Here is a 22470-nt window from a genome sequence, read left to right as displayed (position 1 = left end):
ACAGCAATGCAAAGACATCAATGTTGTTTTACTGGTATCACACAGAGATGCTTTATACAAACACAGGCCTCATCCTCTTGCATGGCTGCAGGTAGTTTTCATCCTAAACTTTTTCCAAGGTTTTGAAGCTCCTGGAATGTCACTGTGCAAATACTACTTCATCCGACCTATAAACTACATCCAACAGCAACAGAAGCAATTCTACCCCTCTCACAGAGCATCCGTAAGCCATCTCCTTGCTCTCAATTCCTCTAACTAATACATATGAGGGAATCTTCCCAGTGAAACAGTGGAAGAAAACACACTCTTCATTTCATCTTTCTTACTGTTCCTTGCTTCTCCTTTACTCCTCCTCCTCCCTCAAGTCCTCTGTAGTATTTTGACTCTCTTCCAGCTTGTCTACATTATTCTGTGGCTCCTTTTTTTATTCACTTGCCTCATCTGTTTTGGGCTTTTTCTTTTCTTTTTTTTTTTTTTTAGGTAGGAGTTGGAACAGCATCAGCTGACTTTTTGATTCATCTCTTTCTTCCCGCCTGTCTTTTCCTCTCATTCAACTATCTTTCCCTAAACTCCCTTTTTGTGCTCTCTCACAGACTCTCTCCCCTGCTCTCCTCCTTTGGTAGTAACTCCAACAACTTGATGTTGACACTAGATGCTCTCATCCTATGTGCTTACCGATAAAGTTATGTGATATTGTTAGGAGAAGGTGGCTAAACTTCTGAAAGAGATCTCATCTGGGATTTCAGCTCTCAGGCTTTTCATTTGCAATGCTCATGCCTAGAATAGGGCAGTTACTAAACACTCAAAAAAGTTTTAGAAAAGCTTCCTCATTATTCAGGGTTGGGGTCATTTACATATGTTTTCTCCAGATTACCGGAAAAAGCAAGCAATCAGAAACATTTGGCATCTGTGTTCAGCTATAAAGCTGTCTTCACCTTACCTTGATGAGTGTCCTCTGGCAGATATGCAACACGGTTAAGGCCAGCCTCCTACTTCACAAAAACTACCGTGCTGTTATTGTGTTAGGTAAAGGGGTTTTTCCTAATGTTCCCAGAGGATGCCACTCAGATAATTCAGACTTCTTCACCCTAGAAGCCTCTCCCAATTTTCAGGTGCTATGCTATCACAGCTTTTCGCACACCACTAATTTCCAAGCCCTTCACATAAGTAACAGAAGATCAAAAAAATCTTTTAAACTGCTGCTGTTTTTCTCCCCAGAGCAGGGAGATAATTGATACCACTGTATTTACGCTCCAGTGGTGGAACTGGCTGATAATGAGGAAAGATAGCAGATGGAGCCATGTAACTGCAGCATGAACATGCAAGAAGTGTACAAATCCAACAACATTATTTTCATGGCTTTTGCAAATATTCTGAGTCCCCAGGCAACCAGCTTCAACTGCTACTCTTTCCATCAGATAGATGTTTAAATAATAGCCATCTCGGAGTGGGTATTCTGTTGGATATTAAATTAAAAATTTTTCCTGATTTTTATCAGAAAACCTTACAAGTTACGTAAAAAGCAGGAACTCCTTCCTGGAGCACTGAAAACTTTATTCACACCTAACATATGAAAATATTGTAGATAAATTAAGAAGAGCAGTTGACTTGGAATATCCCTGAAAACCTTAAACTGCATTTAGAAACGCACATCAGAAAAATGTAAATATCTTCTAGGCATAAGCATGAGGCATTACGAAGGTGCAGTACATTGTATAAAGAGAGCCCATACATGACATGTTGCTGTATTAGGAGGCATCCCCAAGAACTATAATGCACTGTTTCAAATTACTCATTTCTGAAAAGGATTTTTAGGTCAACATACTAGATGGAAACACTGATGAAAGAAAGGACATCTTCTTGTCTGTACATCAGAGCACACATTGTGTAGCATGTGACCTGTGAATGATGAAGAGATGGGTTTGTCAAAAAACTCACCAGTTCTGGACCTTTCAATCTCTGTATGTCAGGTTACTATGAGTTTTGATTTTTGTGTGACTTTTCTATTTTTCTATTTGTCGAATCATGAAGGAAAAAAGATTTACACTAGAAAAAAAGCTTTCATAAAATCATAGAATGATTTGGGTTGGAAGGGACTTAAAGATCACCTAGTTCCAATCCTCCTGCCATGGGCAGGAACACCCTCCACTAGACCAGATTTTTCAGAGCCCTGTCCAACCTGGCCTTAAGTGCTTCAAGGGATGAGGTATCGACAACTGCTCTGGGCAACCTGTTCCAGTGCCTCACCATCCTCATAGGAAAGGATTTCTTCCTAATATCTAATCTAAACCTACTCTCAGTTTGAAGCCATTCCCCCTTGTTCTACCACTACATCTCCTTGTGAAAAGTACCTCTCCATCTGTCTTGGGGGACCTCTTCAGGTACTGAAAGGTTGCAATATAGTCACCCTGGAGCTTTCACTTCTCCAGGTTGAACAGTGCCAATTTTCTCATCCTTTCCTCATAGGAGAGGTGATCCATCCCTCCAGTCATCTTCATGGCCCTACTCTGGATTCACTCCAACAGGGTTATGCCCTTTCCACCAGTAAAACAAAGAGATACACACAAGCCAAGGCCATCAGACTGAAGGTAAGGCTGCTAGGAAAAACAGTCGGAGGTGGTTGGAAGGACTCTGTACCACTCTGGTGTGCTCAGCTTTTCAGCAATTAGAAAAGAGAGACAACTTGTGAAATAAGTAGAGATATATCACTTGAACAGGCTACTTCCTCTCCATAACTTGTCTTTTTCTATTTGTTCCAGCTTTTGTGCATTCTCCTAATACAAGGACAGAGGGTAAGTCTTTCTAGAAATGCCTTTGTTTCCCATTTCCCAAAAGTAGCATTAAAAAATAACAAGAGGACAAAACTGGAAGAGCTCATATAGACTGCAATGGCACAGAACCCATGCAATAATCATTTTTCCAACTCCACAGATGCAGAGCATATTCCTCTTCCCCTCTTCCTGACCTCTCCTCTAGAGTTCTCATATGAAGACAATACTTTGTTTGCGACCTCCAGAGCCACTTAAACCCCTCAGTAAGTAATTTCTATCTTTGCATTTTGCTTTCCTCACCACAAACAAAAGATGATTCACATTTTAAAAATGAATGTGAGACAGTGTCTGTGAAAAACAAAGAAGGACTCTCGCTGAAATGGTATGCTAACTTGGATAGATATCTCAGGGAGTCCTGCCATGTAACCTGGCTCAAAATCAGCAATGCTCAAGCTTAAATTAATTCAGTCTACGTATCTGTTTATGTGGGCATTGGTTAGAATCGGGGCAACCACTAGTTATTTAGCCTGTACTAATACTGAAGAGAATATAACTTATGGAAACAAATGTTATCCGTGCATCAACCTGTCCAGTCCCAACACAAAAAGGTGCAAGGAAGGAGCTGATAAAAAGCCTATGACACATTAGTTTTAAACACTAAAGATTAGCCTTTAATTAAAAATTCCTAATACTGATAAAGATCAGATTGACAGCCACCAGAAAATGGGAAGGACTATTTCCCATGGAAAATGAGCCTGTTGAATTATGAGCTGATATGGATCCAAACTGCAGGACAGTCTCAAGAACACAAATGACATATTTGATGAAAGAGTTCAGTAACTTGGCAACTAAAACTGTAGCCTGCAAAGACAAATTCATCTGCATAACTAATAAATCGAGGAAGTGCACCTGACACTTCAGAAACAAACCATGGCTGAGACACAGCCCTATTCTCCAACAGCTCTCTTTGGACAGGTAGTTATTTCGACTGATAGAAGCTTAACTTCAGCTACTCGTGCTCCTTCACGTAGTAAACAGAGATGAAATCCCTGTATTGAAGAAATCAACAGCAACTCTGCCACTGATTTCCCTGGTCATTTCTCAAGTCATAATGATACCGTTGGTTATGGATGAAGCAACTGACTGAGATGATGAAACTACCATTTTTATGGCACAGTTAACTAACTGTGTTGGTGATACCTTTCACAAGTGTATGAATCTGCATGTACGAGGAACTACCTGGTAGCACAAGGCACGGCTTACTGTACAGACTTTCCCATACACAGGAATTATATTTGTAACTATTATTCTGTGTATATATAGACAGATATATAAAATGGAAACAGAGTTCTTGACACCATATGCAATTTTATGGTAAACAGTTTGTGGCTTTTATCTTCGTGCACAACTCTGTTTCTATGAAACTTTATAAAAAAATATTAAGATTGAATTGGTAACGGGACCACATAGTTCCAAGGCTCATTTCATTTGTGTTTTTAATTTCTAGAGGGGATTTTTTTCTATAATTAGGATTTATTTTTTTATGTTGAAAAAGTATTGCTCTGAAGGAGTGATATCTCTGAGTATTAACAAGACAGTACTAAGTAATCAAGAAAACAGAATTTAAAATTCTCTTTAGCACAGATGGTGTTGTAACGGTAGAGAAGGGATGGGAAAGGAGGAAAAGAAAAAAGGGATGAGAACTAATTATTATAACCTAAAAAAGCAGCAGACAGTGCTGCCCAAACCACTTCTGTCTGTGCTAATGCACTGAATGGACCAGCCCTTCAAACAATTTCTGCATAAAGCCCTCTGTGTAGCCACCTTAAAATGCTTCTGAAGTATGAATACTCTCAAATATTCTAATACTAATGGAAATATGATTGCTATTATTACAGCCAGATTTCACGACTTTTCACTCCTTTTCTATATATGGATTTTGAAGGCTGATGTTGACAGTTTAGCAAGTTGTCACAGCTGGTCATAATACCTTTGTCAGAAACTTTTGAATATATGACTTTCCAGTTAAAGTAGGAATCTTTTTACTGTGAAAAATATATAGTTTTACATTTTCCACTTTTAGTGGGTTTTTTTTTTGTGCTAAATACATTTTTTGGGGAAACTGTTGCGAAAAAACCTGGAAAGAGTGTTCCCAGGTTAAGTAACATTTGCGCTCAGATTTCTGGGAGTGCACCAGCTACTGCAGGAGAATCTCACACAGAAGTGGGATGTATCAGCAGTGCTTTACAGGCAAAACAACCCACCTCTCACTGACAGATTTCACTCTGCCGGGGGTAACGAGTCTCTTCTGTGAGTTTTGTTGTACAAGGTTGGGCTCCAGCACAGCCACCCTTGTGTTCAGAGAAATTATCACTGAACGTGCACAGCTGATGTTAAAACATGAAGAAATACATGAGGATAAGTGTTCATTTCAGTATAAAAAAATAGCCAGGGATACTGACTTTTCTAAACTGTATTCCCAGAGGTCCTACCCATTTCCCACGGGTGAAAATTTTATTCTCTAAAATTTGCCAATGTCAAAATTGTAACTACTAATAAGTGAAGTGCTGGCATTCTCAAGGTAATTTAATAACTCTTTCATATTATTATGGGCAATGCATCAGAATTAATTAGCATGAAAGCTGATGAGGATAAATGATGGGTAAAACATCAGAAAGAATGTGACTAAAATGTGGTGATAAGCCCCACAGTCATAAGCTTTCCCTGTGATTGAGCTAAAGGAACACTTGGATAAATGGAGATTTGTAATGGAATTGTTTTCTATGTCAAAGTCTTCCAAAAATGCTTTCTACAATATTTCAAGTCGAAAAAAACTCCAAGATGCTTGCATCCAATACATTTCAGCAAACTCTATGATGTCCAAAAATCACAAATAAAAAAGCCTTCTTCATATATTTCAGTAAGCAGACATTTCTACAAAGCAACGTGAGCTTGAGTTGCCTTTCAGTTACGGCACAGAGTGTTTGTTGCCAACTGCTTCACAATATAAAACAATATAAAACTGATTCACAATTCATGAAAAATGTTACAGCTTAGGTACTTCCAGTACGTGGAATGTCACCTGGAAGAAATGTCATCAGAGCTGCCACTGATCTGTTGTGGGGAAAAAAATCAAGGTATGCATGGTTTGGCAGTGTTTGCAAGTGTTCAGCTTGTAACCTCAAAATTCAAGGGAGGACAGCCTGAACAAACACAGCAGGAGTCATCAGACTCTTTTCTCAGCTCTACACACACATAATATCATGCTGTTCCTTTTAGAACATCTAAAACAGTACAGTATCTCGCAAAAGCTGATCCTCCTCTTGTCAGTAGCAACTCTTATACTGCTCCTTTTACAAAAAATTTAGAGAACAGCAGTGCCATCTGCCCCACTCTGCAAAGGACCAATTTATCATGCCCAGCAGGAGTGGACAAATCTTGATCTGCTGTGGAGATACAGTGCTTACATTCTGAAGAATGAGCTCTGCTGTCATCTACTGATGAACAGCAGTGCCAAATGGTTTGCCATGCCTCGATATGGAGAACAAAGTAATAAAGAAACATTTTGCACAGATGCAACTAGAGAAGCAAACATGACACTTTTCAGCTCCAAATGCTGCATAAACAGTGGAAAGTACCTGATGGCAAAGTGTGGCCTTATCTTTCCCTTAGCATTTAAACATATAGTTGAGAGAAAGAATGTCTGACTTGACATACCAGAGAGGGATTAAAAGGTCAGATTTCTTGTGAATAAACTACCATTATAATTACCAGAACAGCAATTTTGAAACTCTGCACTGTTGCATAGAATTTCACGTTATTTAAAGTATTCAGATACAAGTTCTGCTACATAAGTTTGGTGTGCTTGAAAAATAAGTAATTATTTCAATTTTTCTAAAAGCATACAAGTCCCAAAGCAGATTTTTTGAACAAACATTTTAATAAAAACCTTTCCATCATAAATTATATTTTGGTAGAATGCCAAAAGAAATCATTCAATTAAGTGTTTCCGTCATTTTGGAGCAAGATTTGTCAAAGACAGAACTTCTGTTCAGTGGAAGAGTCTCTTTTGATTAAATTTCCTCATGACCAGGGTGGCATTTCTCTGGGAAAACTACCTTATCACAGAAAACAGCAGACCCACAGAATTAGCCTGGGATGTAAGACACGTAAATTCAAGTCTCCACTGTTCCAAGCTAATAAAGATTCAAATATGACTCAAGGAGTCAAGGAAGGAAAGAGGTTACTCTTGCTTGCAAATCATGTTCTTTAATCATTTCTGAGGACATTAGCTCTAAGTGTATGCAGAGTCATGCACAGGGAAATCAGTGTCTTAACTTTTCTTTACTCAGGAAAGTGTTTGCATTACTTACCATTCCATGATTTAGCCACGCCGGTATAAAATTATCAAGTAGCTTTGGGTAAACCAGTTCCCTGTCATAGATATAGATGCTCCAAAACATCGTCACGACAAACTAAGAAATAAAAAAAAAGACATTTTTAAATATATGCTTCTGAACAATTAGCTACACATTTATAGACAGCAAAATGGAGAATTTTGCAAATGATCTATGGATAGACATGGACATCATTGTTCTCTGACCAAACACTGTTCTAATTAACAGTGTGAATCTGTTTTACTCTTTTAATTCACGGAGGTTTTAACTTTTCTTCTTTTTCTTTTCTTGCCTTGACTTTCAGCCTGGAAAAAATCTCATTTTTTTACTTACATGCCTGTGGCCAAATTACAACTGAATACTATACTTTAGTAGCAGATGTGGCACATAAATAATATTTCACCACTAACAGGATTGAAAACAAAAGGAAAATCAGGTAAGATATCACTTGGAATTCATAGAACATAGAAATATGAAACATTCACCCCTCAACAGAAACATACAAATTCATATTTGCACTTTTTTGTGTCAGCCATCAAAACAGCATTAAAAAAGAAAAAATAACCCTTTGACTAGTCTCCACACAATTCATGGACTGGGATCCACAGAAAAGAGTTCTAATATCCTGCTCATTTGTCTGTATGAAATGTGGCTTAGTTGTTATATTTACCAGGATCCCACAGGAAGACCATTATTTCCTCTTAGATTGAGAACAAGACAGATGACTTAGGTAAAGTTTGCACTAGACTAAATTTTCACCAAAGTGTGCACAAATTCTTTAAAGGTATCCTGATGTCTGAAAGGCAAAGAAAATAAAACCCCACAAAAATTTACAGAAATAATAGTTTTAGCTTACCTTATCTGGGACAGGTAAGTAATTTTCTAATTAAAACACCACTGCTTTCTTACCTTGAATTTGAGTCATAGTTTTCTAGTAATAAAAAAGGCACTGTTTATAGGAGTAAAACCCAATATCTGGGCCAAGAGCTTTTCAATGACCATGTCCAGGGGATCTCTACACAGTAACAGTAAGTCCAAGTCTGAAGTTTGAGAGCCAACAGATAGGGCATTCGTTGAGATCAGAAGAGAAGTATTCAGTTACGTCCAAACTGATGTGGTTCATGATCTTACAGATAATTTAGGGGGTCAGTAAAAGAAGGTGAAAGAAATATGGGGTGAACACATCAAGATCAGCGAATTACTAGTGTGTGCAACAGCATAGGCATAAGTTGTTTCCTATGCTTCTGACTTCGGAAAGTTAAAACTGAGGTTTGCACTTAATCAATGGCACCTTGTTCTAACCACAGACACGCAGACTTCGGCCAGCCAGTTATGTGAATGACCTGAACCAGTACACTGGCTCAGTGTACACTCACTGTGCATACAGTACAGAGTTTCTTGGTTTCCAGCACAGTTGTCCATCTGTTATGATAGCTATTGGTGCTCAGAATAAACTTGGGCTATTTGACTAGTGCACAGAGGCCAGAAAAAAAAGAGAAAGGTTATGATGGACAGCCGAAAAATATTGCAAGTGTAAAGTACCCCACAAGAAATCTCTCTTCTGGGCCAGTCTTGGCACTGGCACAGCCTAGCTCTTTACGCACCTGCTGACACGTAAGTGCCAAGATATGAATAGCTGAACAGCAGGAAAAATGGAAGCAAAGTATCCTCTTCTCTATAGGCTTCCTAGAAGTCATGCATTATCACAGTGGGTCTCTGAGAACCTGCTAAGACCAACTGGGACATAAAAACATCTCAGGCATATGAAGACCAAGACAGATAATGTTTTCCAAGGAAGTCCTACAGGAAGAAAAATCACCCAGAATTAGGTTGAACTTTATTACACTGAATACAACAAAGCTGGCATGCTTTGACCTGTGATTTTTGTGTGGAGAAGAATAAAACAATAGGCTTTGCCAAGGAGGTAAACATAAGAAAAGAGGGAACATGCCATCTGTCCCTTAACCAAAGTCAGCCAATGGATGGAAAAGGATCAGCCTAGCTGGTTGCAACCATCTGGAACTACAGACGGCGAACGCTGCTTAGCAAAGCACTATCACAGGGCAGACATAAGGTAAAGGAAGTGCGCAAAACCCAATGTGTTAGAGAACTAACCTGTCCCAGAGGATGACCCGACACGAGACCAATGCAACCCCCTGGGGAAGATTCCTTCCAGTCTTTACATGGTTCACCTTAGCTTTCCTTACAATTAGTTCACTTGGATAAAATGAACTATAAAAATTAACTGTCTGGATAAAAATAATAAGTATAATAAGGACTTGCTACATAGTTACTTTGGCAGCTTCTGAATTTGTTTACTTTGATTAATGAGCAACTGTTGGTCTGGTACTTTTAAATAACCTATACTATGCTTAGATTTTGCTACTGGTAGACTTTCATTTGGGCTGGGCTTTGCTAAGCTCACACACGATCATGCAGTGCCAGACCATGATACAAGTGAGCTGCTTTTTTACGCTGTCTATGTAAGGCTCAAATAAAACTGCACCTCTCACACTTGTGCTGCCTTCCTTGTGGCTGTACTACCGGTACTGCCCTCACATGCCAGCCTGCAGCCTGTACTGGCCACAGTACTACCCTCACATGCCAGCCTGAACAGGCTGCTCATACGCAGCAGACAAATTTCAGGGAGCCAAATATTTTATTTTCTTTTGTTCCCATGGCAAAATGGCACAAATGTCACCCTTCCACTTCCTCTTCAGACAAACTCAAGGCGTGAAACTCAAGGAAGAGAACAGGCACCAGCAATTGCTTTTACACTTCTTCGCACAGGAGCCTCCTACAATTGCCAGCTTTCCAAAGACAGCAATTACTTTGTTAAACATAAGGTTAAGCAACATATAAGAGTTGTTTTTTTGCTACTTAACCAATCTAGGGTCTGTAATGATTCTATTTGTCTCTAATGATTACCTATCTAGGGTCCTGGTCATTACAGACCAAACTGAACCTCAACTTTGCAAGTAGACCTTGGAAACCGAAACTATGGAATAGTTCACTTATTACAAGCATCTGAAAGAATGCTAAACAAATACACAGCAGCAGAAAAAAAAAAAGGCTGAAAACAAAATGCTGTCCTCCCACTTAAGAATATATTCCTTGAGTGTTCGTCCTCTGTCTGTGAAGCTTCAGAGGGCATGAGAAGAGCATGTCGCCCTGCCAAGGGAAAAACTTTAAAGGACAAGTCAGGAAACGGATGGTGATGCAAAAGAGAAATCAAGTGGCTTGGCAAAACACCACAAATAGAAGCAAAGAGAAACTAAGAAAGTAAAGCCAATGAAAAGAATTGTATAATTAGCACTTTTACGTGAGTCCAACCAAGAAATGTTATGCAAACGAAGAGTGAACCCAGTGGAACTTTATTTTCCTACACTAGTGTTTTTGTTTTTGGCTGCCCAGTTCAGTCATTTCCTGGATGGCCTCATGACAAAGACAAAAAGCCCTTATGACCTTGACACAATTTGTTCTAAATACACTTAAAGGTAAGCTTTCTGGCTATCCCTCAAGACACTTGTGGTTAACAGTGAGAGTAAATATATTATTGGGGAGCTTTTTTGAGGGTTAAAGGCAGTACATTTAGAAGAAAAGTGCTGCTGAAGGCAGAAATCACAGTAAGAACAAATTGGCATGGTACTGGCTTTAGATGGGATCTAATCCTAGTACAGCGATATGCAAAATGGATTTGAAAAGAGTCAATGAAGGAAATCACAAGGAGTGAGAAATAAAAATCTGGAAAGACCCCTCTAGGAGAACAGACTTCAGGAGACAACTGTACCACCATGCACTAATGTTCCCATCATGAGTCACCTTGTCACAACAGATAAGGGTAAAATCCAGAACTCAGACCCAAACAAAGCTATTAACGCTACATGATATAAAATGTTTATGGCACAGTTTGTAATTTTCTAGGCAGCAATCTCTCTTTTAATGTGTAATAATTTCAATTCTTGTTCTTCTTCCTATTTCTATTAAACAGTCTTAAAAAATTAGAAATGCTTGTTTTATCTCTTCTTCCTCTTTTTTTGTACAAATTGCAAGAAACATATTGATAAAACCATATACAGTTTACACAAAATAGTAATTAACCACAGAAAGTTGGCAACCTAGTGATCTATGTCAAACAGAAAAAAACAGGGATAGTCTAAAGCACTGGTGAAGTCTCTGACTTTTAAGCATTTTTCACATTTCTCTAGCAGTGCAAATTACTCCCAATATATATCTCCTTTACATGGATAAAGGGATGGCAAGTGTAAGTAATTATAGCTGAGAATTGGTGATGAACTTCTAAAACGCCTATACAAGCAATTTTCTTCCGTGGATGCTTCCCAATCCCTTAGGCATTTGAATAGTATCACAGGCTTATAATAAACTAAAAAAGGGCTAGGAAGTGTTGCCCACAGACTTTTCATGGCACAAGGCTTCGATTTCTGATTTCATTCTCCTAAGAGTCCTATTAGAAAAAGCAAAAATAAGTAAACACTAATCATTATGTCCTTAAAAGAGGTTCATGTTTATTTCTTAATGTTTCTGATCAAAATAGTAGGTTGGCAATTCAGTTTTATCTGAGCCCCTGAAGATATACAATGCATATCACAACGCTGGAAAGATGTGATTTGCTGCACAGATTTTACAAGACTTAATTTGTTTGCAAGATTTGATTTGTTGCAAAGCCACCCAAAGAGATTATTTCCCCTTGGGCTGGTTCATTTCCCTCCTTTGGAAGGTGGGAGGAGGTTGGTGGTCAGACTTCCCAGATGGTTTATATGTAATACTTTTTTAGGAAGTACTAAGAATGAAAAACTTTACTTCGTTACATTTCTTTTTACACTCCATTGTTTGACTAGGGAGTGGAAACCCTTTTCTCATCTGTTTTTCAGAACAAGTCATCTCAAGGGCTTCAGTAAGCAGAAAAATAAAAGAAAGAATGTGGTGAATTGCTCTTGAAAAACTACAGTTAGTAGGCTTTAAAATGTTCCTCACTATTTGCACTATTCCCTAAACATGCTCTGTGTAAAACACTAAGCAATAAAAATAATTTAGATGTTAAGGTAACTGACAAGTACTTAAGCATGACCACTGCTGTTATGTTAGAACCCAACAATGATTTTATTCACATCTGCCCAATTTTTATGTCTGAAGGTTCCCTTGTGTCACTACTGGGAACCACTGAGAAGCTCCATGGAGAGTTAGGTGGGTGAGTCTCAAGGAAAGGAGATCTGCACTTCAAATTCTTTTTTTTCTAACAAGAACCTCCATCATAGCAAAATGTCACTGGGTTTTTTCTTACACATAAACAGATCTTCAGACAACAGTCAGTGTTAGACATTTGCTGCTTTAAGGCCCTGAACTCTTCCTACCCCTAATCCCATTGAAGCAAAGTCCCCAGTGGCCAGCAGTGCCTCGGGAACTGGGCGGGCTTTGGCAAGCGGTAGCTGTGTGTGGCGAGATCTCCTCTACTGCTGTTAAGTTATGAAGTATTGCTGTTTGTCTCCCAGTAGCCAGGAGTAGAAATAACAATGAAAACAACCTTTTTAGGCTTGAGTGAAATAATATGTGGTAATTAATTGCTCCCTCTCACCACAGAAAGGTCACATTTGGAAATGGAGAGCACCTGTCCAATAAGCACAGCCATACTATTTTCTGCATTTGTTTGTTTGTTTGAGACAGAAGTTGTTCTTGCATGAAACCCTTGGGAAAGTAGCTAGCTCCAGGTATGCAACACATCTCTTGGAAACTGCTAACTTGTAAATGTTGCAACAATAGCTGTAGTGCAGGCAATGGCTAGCTGAGATTCCTCGCTTACAGGTGGCAAGAGAAGAAGCGCCTGAAAGAAATGCGCAGACTTGCCAAGATAAAGTGAAGCTAAAATTCTCCAAGATCTTGAAAAGTTTTAAGGTCAGGGGCACTAAAGGAGTGGAGGAACACACAGATAGCAGTACAGAGCTATACCAGTGGCAGGAAGGAAACCCTGAATCCAGAGGGGTATGATTTATATTAACATATAAATCTCTGCACCCATTAAATACATATTTGCAATCTTGTTAATGAAGGGATCTATATAATATATCTAATCTGTCTAATAACTATATTAGTTGATCCAGTTTACTTCTACCATGGCTGGAAAACTACAGTCTGCTATTCCAACATGAATTGTGGCAGCTCCCAAAAGGTAGGCAGCAAGTACAGTAAAGGAAGGCTACCAGCTGTGTTTTTATGAAAGAAGTACCTGCAGTGTTTTATATATGCTTTGCCTTTTGTAACTTTGCAGAAGTATTCTGTATTTCTTCACTTATTGTGAAATTCCACATAAATGGTGAAATCAAATTTTAATGAAGCATCTCTGAATATATGAAATTATGAATGATAGATTGATATGTTAACTGCTGTTAACTGACAATTAATGATCAGCTTTTGTGAGACAGTACAACTTTAAAGACCTCATGCAGCTTTCTAATAGTCCTACCATGGAAAAAAATTGGTACTAGTGAATTTATTTTAAACGATTGTACACTGAAATTAAAAAAAAAAAATTAAAGATTGATCCTAAATTACAATAAAAGCAATACTTCTAATGAAATGTTCACACATTTTTGTAATGTAACCTAATGTAACTTAGAACTAGACTAACACATATTACAATTCTATGTAAAAACTCATGAAATTCTGGATTTTCAGCTGCTTTCAGTGTGTGAGGTGAGACATGTAGAGACATTCAGCACCTCTCACCAGTGTAAGTGATGTGCAATGTCCCAGTGGAGCAGGACCTGATCCAAAGAATAGTTTTCTTTTGAAAAAGACATGTAAAAATCACATTTTTGCATACCTTCTGTATGGTTTTTCACATTACTGACAGAACCCTTTTTTCCTACATCAATTTAGTCAGTTCTGAAATCCCCATGGGTTTAACAAGGAGCAACCTGGACTTTTGCTTCCCTTCTTGCCCATGTCAAAATGGCTTACAGCCCAAACTCCCATCAGGTCATTATGGTGTAAAACATGCCACAGTCAGCACTTTCATTACTCCTGATGATATGTGGTGCAGGAAAAGTCTAAATTGAGTCTCAGGATGCTGCTGGTACAATACAGATTTGAAATTACTTGTATAATCAAGTTCCTATTATAACATAAATTTTTTTTAATGATCCGAAGATTATTCCAGCAACACACTGTATGTTGTGCTTCCTTACGCTTGTGAAAAACAAGAGAGTAATAAAATCATCTCTACCGTTTTTCCCTTTCTGCATAGTCTTTTGCACAGAGTTGGGAAAGCATTTCAGGCAGAAAACAATCAGTAAGTAACATCATTCACCAGTTTGCAAGGACATGCATAGACCAACACTGTACTTACCACTCCAACTGGGAAAGCTAGAACAGCCATCATCCAGTCACGGAGGGAAATGAGTTTTTTCAGCTGCCTCTCTTGTTCTTGGCTGTCATTTCCTCTAGTGAGAAGACTGGACAGGTCGGTCAACACACAAATCCCAAAGAAGACAGCCTGGATAACCTGCGTGGAAGGGGAACACACTCTTGAACACAGAGAAGACCAGATCTTTGGCAGAGAGCAGGTTGGGCACAGGCATATATGAGGAATATTGCCACAGAATTGACATGGGGAGTGGGAATACATCAGTTCCTTAAATATGGGTAGAGTTAATTCACATAAAATCCATGTGTGCTTCTAGACTCAAAGTCCTGCATGCACCTTGCTCCTCATCTGTGGGGGGAACCAATGTGAGTGGAAGGACCATTCCAGAGGTGGGACTTCCCACCCTCACCTCAGATATGTGCCACCCGCTGGGGACTGAACTGCAGCCACCCCTTCCTGCGTCACTCCACACAACTCATCCCCACAGTCACTGCATTTGCCTCTGAGGTGGAAAAAGTGAGGAATGCTCCCTGTGAAAAGAAAGGAAAGAAAAGAGATGAGCGTTTCTTTCCCTTGTGAAAGGAGGTCTCCCTTGGAAATTCTGCCTGCCCCAGACACTCCACCCAGAGGCAAAGGAGGTGCCTGAGACTTCCCAAGAGACACAGCACACAGCCCGGGCTTCAGCAAACCTATCTCTAGTTCATCTCAGATAGTGAATGACAGAACGAGAAAGCTTCAGGAGTTATTAACTTTCCTTTCCTGATGGCAGACTGTTATTTACCTGCCTTGTTCCTTCTTTGCATTTACGTATTTGTGTGCAATATCACAAGATTATGCGTTATATTAAATTGTTAATCACCTGAACCCACTGATTTGGTTCAAACTTGACAATCTGAGTTTGATCACTGCATTTTTCTTCCCTAATTAGCTTAGTAAAAGTTTAATAAGTTAGCTCAGGAATGCTCTTGCCTGAGGACCCACACATCCTTTCTAGTACAGTTCAGAGGAAGTGCACACAGCTTGTTTACTCCCCAAGCTGGAAGCCTGGGTCACAAACCACACACATCAGGTAACCTCAGGTAAAAAATTTAACAAAACATGGGCTTGGTTCCTAAATTACACAGTGATTAATCAAAAAACATAAACATATGTTTAAAATGCATACTGCATGTTTTTCAAAGCAAGCATGGTATACTAGTTTAGAAGTCTTATTTGTAAATCTAAGTGTTGCCCTGACTAGGAGAGTCTGACCAAGTAGCAGAGACCATCCATAAGAAGTAAGAATAGTACATACCCAGATTCTGCAAAATACAATTTATTATGTGCATACATCTTTGCAGAATTTACACTATAATAAAGCAGGCAGGCAGGAAGGAAGGACAGAAGGAAAAAAATACCAAACAGATGTTGGTTACTAGAAAGAAATACAGAGATGTGTAACGATTGGATGGATTAAAGTACATTTCCTTCCTCAACAATCCTTATATGACCCAAATAATTGTAAACTCTGGCTGTAAAGCCGTGAATGACAGACATTCAAATGGCCCCTGGATCTTCTTGCAATTCTGCTGCCATTGCTCTCGTCTCTCCAGGCTGTAGTTACATATAATTTGCTTGATAAACAGATGAACCAACATTACAAAACATTCCCTGAAGCTGTGAAACGTGACAGACTACTAGCGCTAGAGCTGTATATTGTGCTAGAAAAAGGTATTACTACTTCAAATGACTTCCTGGAAAAGCTACCATCTTCTACATAATTTCTGAAAAGCCTTTTAAATATAAGTTGGGACTTCTTGGAGCTACGTAAGAACTCCTAATGCACTTTTTCATGTTATTTGTTTGAAAAAAGCACTTTAGAAGAAAAAAATCTTCCCATACTCGGCCCTGTTTTCCACCAAACAGATGGCCTATTTGGAGAGCAGAAATAGAAGAATTAATTATACATTTGCTTGAGTTATGAGGAGATATGATATCATCTACTATTCACTCGAGAGTGTGAATGTCAAAGAAGACAGAACTGGGAAAAAGAGTATACCTAACACTAATGAGATCAATCTGGGTGTTAAAAAGTTTAGGCTGAGTACCAGGAAATATTTCCTAACAGTGAGGTCTGTCAGACCATGGAATGGTTTCTCAGAGGAAGTGGTAGAAGCCTCATGGCTTGAGTCACTCAAACCAATATTGGACAAAACACTCAATAATGTACTACAGAGAACAGTATTATGCTGGCAGGGCTGGATGAGTGACTAATGGATTGTTTGCAGCTCTAACTACAATTCCCTGAAACGGTCCCTCTCAAAAGAAGCACAGAGTCAAACTATCACACGCCCACTTTCCAAGGGAATTAAGATTGTACATCCACTAATCAATCAAAAACCAAACAGTTTCTCTCCCCATTATCCCATTATGAACACAGAGCTTCAAGGGAAAATATAATGATATCATGGGGAATCACTGAAAACTCCTAAAGGGAAAGAAAGTACTGAAGACTTCAGAGAATAGGTATGAAGTAAAGTATTCTACAAAAAAATTAACAAATGAAAATCCATATAGGAGAAAATTGCATCCTTATTGAGAACACTTAGAGACAATGAAAAAATTGTACAGTGTTCAGAGAGGAACAGTTCCAGCTTCTTCATACAAATAATGTGCATACATTCACTCTAGTACTTCCTTTCCTTTCTAGAATGTGCAAGAAGAATCTTGTGACACCTTCCTAACATCTAGGATTAAAACGGGGACCTTGAGAACTACATGAGCCTAAGCAGCATTAACTAAACAGTCGGCGTCTGTAACAATTTACATCCTTTGTGGGTCTGGCACAGGAAAAGCATAGCTTGCAGCTACTGGTGGTTTACGGTATTAAATTAATTTTTGAAGTCCATGCTCCTTGGTGTGAATGCTTCCCAACAGATGTGAAAAGTTCACAGAAAGGGAGTAGAAACTACCTCTAAATAATGTTCCCCAAGGTGCCTTGGTGTTACCTCAGATTTAGGATCACATTTTCGAAACAGGGGCCTTATTTTGAAAGTCTGCAGGTGATGAATCGATACATGAAACATCCTCAAGTTGTAAAACAGATGACTTTTTTCCCCCTTGGAAATGTAAGCAAGAACAGCATTTTGGAGGAAATACCTTCCAATTTTTCTCTAAGTAGAGCTTGAAGGAAAACAGTGATTTAGAAAATGACAAATTCAACAGAAAACAGACACACCTTACTTACACTATGAAACAGTGACAGAAGTAGAAACTTGTAAGCAGAGTATGCAAACCCAAGAAAATAACTGTATAGGTATAAAATACTAACTTACTGCTGACCCCATTTTCTCCACTGAAGCCTACAGGGGCCACTGCCACTATAGTTGATACTACAGTCCCTTTAAACTGATAATGTAATGTGATAATGTAATGACAAGTAATGACAATGGCCACCTAAAGGTATGTTAGTAAAAACTCAGAGCAGAGAAAAAACACTTGTTAAGTCGTTGCAGGAGAAAAAAAGCTATGAACAGAAGATGAAACCAAGCAGCCCAGAAACCTTCTGAAACAGTGAGATCTATTAAGGTTATACATCAGAAAAGACTGTTCCTTACAAATGATCAGAATAAACTAATTGTACAAGTCTGTTTACTACAAGAAAATAAAGACTTGCTTCAGCAGGACAACTTTTTCACAAGGCGTTCACTGCAGGACTGCAGCTAACAACCTCCTCATACTCCCCCTAATTTGACTTTAGTTAGATTTCAGCAGAAAACCTATTTCCTCATAAACCTTTTTTCAGGGCATGGAGATTTCCTTCTCCCCCATGCCATGGTGCTCCATGGTGCAAACAAAATCTCTGCAAACTGAGGTCACGCAAATTCTGTTACTACTCTTACCAAGACAGAAAACTCCCCATTAAATTCACTGAATCTAGGATTTCAGTGTCTATAGACATCCTCTTCCAAGTTCACTCTTGTAATCAGAAGCACTCCTTAGAGCTCAGGGCAGTAGTAGCAGAAAAGTCTCTGCAAGCACTACTACTTTCATGGGTAATTTTTCCTCTACCTACCTGTGAAAATGAAAAATTCATTGTCCTCAAGTTGTCATTTTTGAGATTAACAGCACTTACTTCATGCGCCCCTCTATGAAATAAGGCATCAGTGTAGGCTGGTAAATAGACAGAACTGACAGAATAAAACATGGGAGTGAAACTCATGAAATCCGCAAAAAATAACAAAAAAGCACTAACTTTTACATACTCCAAAATGCACATGCAGTGCATGCACATGTGTTGATGTGTCCTCATGTACCTGTATAAGACACCTGTACTTCACTTACCAGTTAAGCTTCCACTGAGAAGTATAAGACTGCATTTAAAAAAGGGACTTAAGAGTCTGAAAACATAACTCATATTATAAGATGACTAATTCACACAAGGGTGTCGGGGGGCCTTACTGATCTGTGGGAGATGGGAATGGCAAAAGGCAGTCAGAGCCCATCCCATCTCCAGCCAGGGCAGGGCAGCCAGTGGCTGCTCAGCCCTGGGACATCAGGCATCTCCTTGGGGATAGGCCACCAGCTCATGGAGGTGGGGGCAGACATACCTGACCCATCGAGAAAACACTCAGGCTTAAGACAACATGTGGCTTTCCACAAGAAGATGAAAGTTTAGCTTTACTGGCATGCAAAATCAAACTGCTGAAAGTTGTCATTTCTTACTTATTTCAGATTTTACAATCTGCATATATGGAACATGGTCTGATTTTCCTCTTCAAACAATGCAAAATTATTTACAACCTCAAAGTATCTATTACTGTTCATTCTCACTTGTGTCACTTTAATTTCTCCAGCCTCTAGATATCGTTATTTGACGTACAAATGAACTATGTTTCAGCAGTTAAGATAACCGTATTTTAAGAGACTGTGAAGTAATTTAAGTCAGATGTTTTGCGCACTGTAAACACGACTGACTGGACTGTCTTTCGGGACTATGCTTGGTTTGGGTTGTTGTGTATTGAGCTGTACACAGGTGCATGTGGAAAGCCTGCACCCTGTAATAGCTCACTTACCTGTACTTGCAATATGCAGAGCAAGTCCAGGTTAGGGAGAGAATAATAAAGTATTTTTGATATAAAATGCACTGTGCTTACAGATCAAAGCCATGGGTTGTAGCTGCTTAGTAAATATGTTACTGTTCTCAACTGCACTGAGCTACAGATTCTTCTTGTCCATCACCATTCCATCATTACTCATACTGCATTTATTCTTGTCACTTCTCCTCACCTTGCTGCACCGTTGTTAGTTACAATAGCAAGCAGAAGCTGGACAATATGTTATCAACTGCTAAATCTTTGTATCAGAGAAGCTACAGACTTTAGATAAGAAAAAGATAAATCTTTGTGTCTACAGAGAGATGAAAGAGAGGCATAAAGAAATAAATGCAAGAAGCAACAGCCCTTTAAGTACTAAAATACAAGCTAATGTAATAGAAACCACTAAACCTACAATTAACCAAAGTAGAAGTGCAAACACCATGCAAAAGTACTGTGTGCTACTCTGAATCATTATTTCTATGCATGGAACAGGGAAGAAGACTCATATTTCAAAGGCCAGAGGTAAAAGAGCAGCATCAATCTGGAAGATTCACTGGCACTGAGGCATGCAGTCAGACCTCATATCACATCTTCTTCCACACCAGCTGCAGAGCCATGGCCATTTTAGATTGCTTAGTTTGTTGCAGTAGGTTTCATCAACATCCCAGGAAACTTCAACACAGAAAAAGAACACGGTGCTGCCTCATCAAAAGCCAGTAGCCAGAGAAAATTAAGGGACAAAGGGCATGAAAACAGAATAAGTCAAAGGAATAGTTAATACAAATGCCATCTATTTGAGTTATTAACTGGTTAGGAATCTTGAAATAAATATTTCTCCTATCCGTCCTTTCACTTACGCAAATTAGAACTTAAAACTACAAAAGAAAAACATGGCATTTATTTCTATCAGAAGAGCCATTAGAATCATTAGCCATTAGACAAAGGGACCTCCTTATAAATATCTAGCACTGCCTTCATCCAAAAAAATGACTCATGTCTCCCTTTACAGCCTTCAGTGGGGGGATGGCTCCTCTAACCAGGATGTTGCACATTAAGACTAAGTCCTTAGTAGGAAATTTAACTTCAATTTCATGGTTTAGTCATATGATATCAATCAGCTTATAAAACATGCCTAATGCCTTACCACATAATGTAAATTCAGGGAGTCTTTTATATATAATCCTTTACTTTCTACCTAACCTTCTGCAGTCTTTTTCTTTGAAGCCCACCAGTGTTGTCGAAATGTTACCAAGGATGGGGTTTTAAACCAATGAGATTTTATAGATACACAAAAGAATAAAATCTACTATGAAATTATTATACATGAAAGAGAAAACTATTTGACTCTTGGGTCTAGTTTTTATAGGTACTACGTTGTTTAGCTCCAAGTACTTAAGCATCTACTATGAAGCTGTGGAATGGGGACCAAGCTGTGTAAGATAACAAGATCTCGTGTTTCCATGAGGAGAGATGCCTTTTAAAATTCTGCCTGCTGGAAAACAAAAGGTGTTTTAATCTGGACAGACAGAAAAGCAATTTGACAGGCTCTTCCTTTCTCTCTCCATCGTCCCTCCACTTAACCCAGGAAAATCCCTTACTATGTTACACTTAAGGGAGAGGGTAAGTCTCAGATCGTTCTGTCTTAGCATGATTCTTGACTGTCTCTTAATGGTTTCCAAAAATATGCAGCACAGTTCCTGGAGAGGTAATGTGGTTGTGCTAACATAGTTTTAAAAGCAGGGTTTTTAATATTTTTAGTACTTCTATAAGGACAAATATTCCTTACTGCAGCAAACTAAGCTGAAATTTAGTGCACTGTCAAAAACATTTGGAAATGCTTTAATTTTTGATGGCAACAAAAGCATCTTTATCCTTTCTACATAGGTAAAATACCCGCAACAAAAATAATTCCATAGTGGATAACTGAGAAATTAATGTTAAAGTGCTACTGTATCTCAGTTGAGTCGCATAGATGACATTTCCAACATGATCTCAGCATGACAGAGTGTATGCCATCTGGCTCAGCAGTGCTAACAGCCTGGAATCCACTACCATGTATCAAATGAAGAGACGGAATGGACAAACACACAATATTCCAAAGAAATATGGCCAAAAAATTGACCAGATGCTGAGAAAAGGCCACATTTTCTCAAATCTTTTGCAATTATTTCAGCTGTGTCATTCCTCTCCAATGCCATGTCAATCTTCCTCTCAGATGTATGTGTATTTTAGGTCTGCCGTGGCCCTTTGGAGCATCATGCTGAAGATCGTGAATAAGGTTGGAGCGAGAACGCAGCCTTGCTTCACACCTCGATTTTGAAAACGGTGTCTACATTCGATATCGTACCGATGGGAGCCTTTTCAATCTAAGGCGACTGAAGGCCCACTCTAAGACCTTAAATCATCTTATCCGCGAGCTGCTTTATGCTGATGATGCCGCTCTCGTCGCCCACACAGAAGTAGCTCTGCAGCGTTTAACATCCTGCTTTGCAGAGGCTGCTGAGCTTTTTGGTCTGGAAGTCAGCTTGAAGAAGACAGAAGTGTTATATCAGCCTGCACCTCAGGAAGCCTTCCATCATCCCCATATCACCATTGGTGAAACAACACTCAAATCAGTCCAACAGTTTAATTATCTGGGAAGCATCATCTCCTCAGACGGTAAGATTGATGCTGAAATTGACAACAGGTTAGCAAAGGCATACAGTGCCTTTGGTAAACTCCGTAAAAGAGTGTGGCAAAACAAACACCTGAAGAAAAGTACTAAGATCAGTGTTTACAGAGCCATCGTGCTGTCCACTCTTCTATATGGTTCTGAATCATGGGTCATTTACCAGCACCACTTG

The 22470-nt window shown here is 39.0% G+C and overlaps 1 protein-coding gene across 3 annotated transcripts in view; it reads right to left on the bottom strand.

Moving 5' to 3' along the window:
- AIG1 (androgen induced 1) overlaps positions 1-22470 on the bottom strand; it is a 121646-nt gene that overhangs the window by 68698 nt on the left and 30478 nt on the right. For 2 of the 3 annotated variants that reach the window (XM_027904417.1, XM_027904410.1), the window contains exons 2-3: positions 14532-14687; positions 7145-7246 (exon numbers count right to left, since the gene is read on the bottom strand). In XM_027904417.1, coding sequence (XP_027760218.1) covers positions 7145-7246; positions 14532-14687 — 258 coding nt within the window. Of the gene's footprint in view, positions 1-7144; positions 7247-14531; positions 14688-14958; positions 15080-22470 lie in introns of those variants that run through there. The other variant, XR_003573588.1, reaches the window with a different exon arrangement.

The sequence above is a fragment of the Empidonax traillii genome, unplaced genomic scaffold (assembly GCF_003031625.1).
Source record: "Empidonax traillii isolate 1590-97213 ecotype Southwest subspecies unplaced genomic scaffold, ASM303162v1 scaffold24:size2376012, whole genome shotgun sequence".
NCBI lineage: Eukaryota > Metazoa > Chordata > Aves > Passeriformes > Tyrannidae > Empidonax > Empidonax traillii.
The sequence above is the reverse complement of the archived record's forward strand: the minus strand, read 5'-3'. Positions and strand labels throughout refer to the sequence as shown.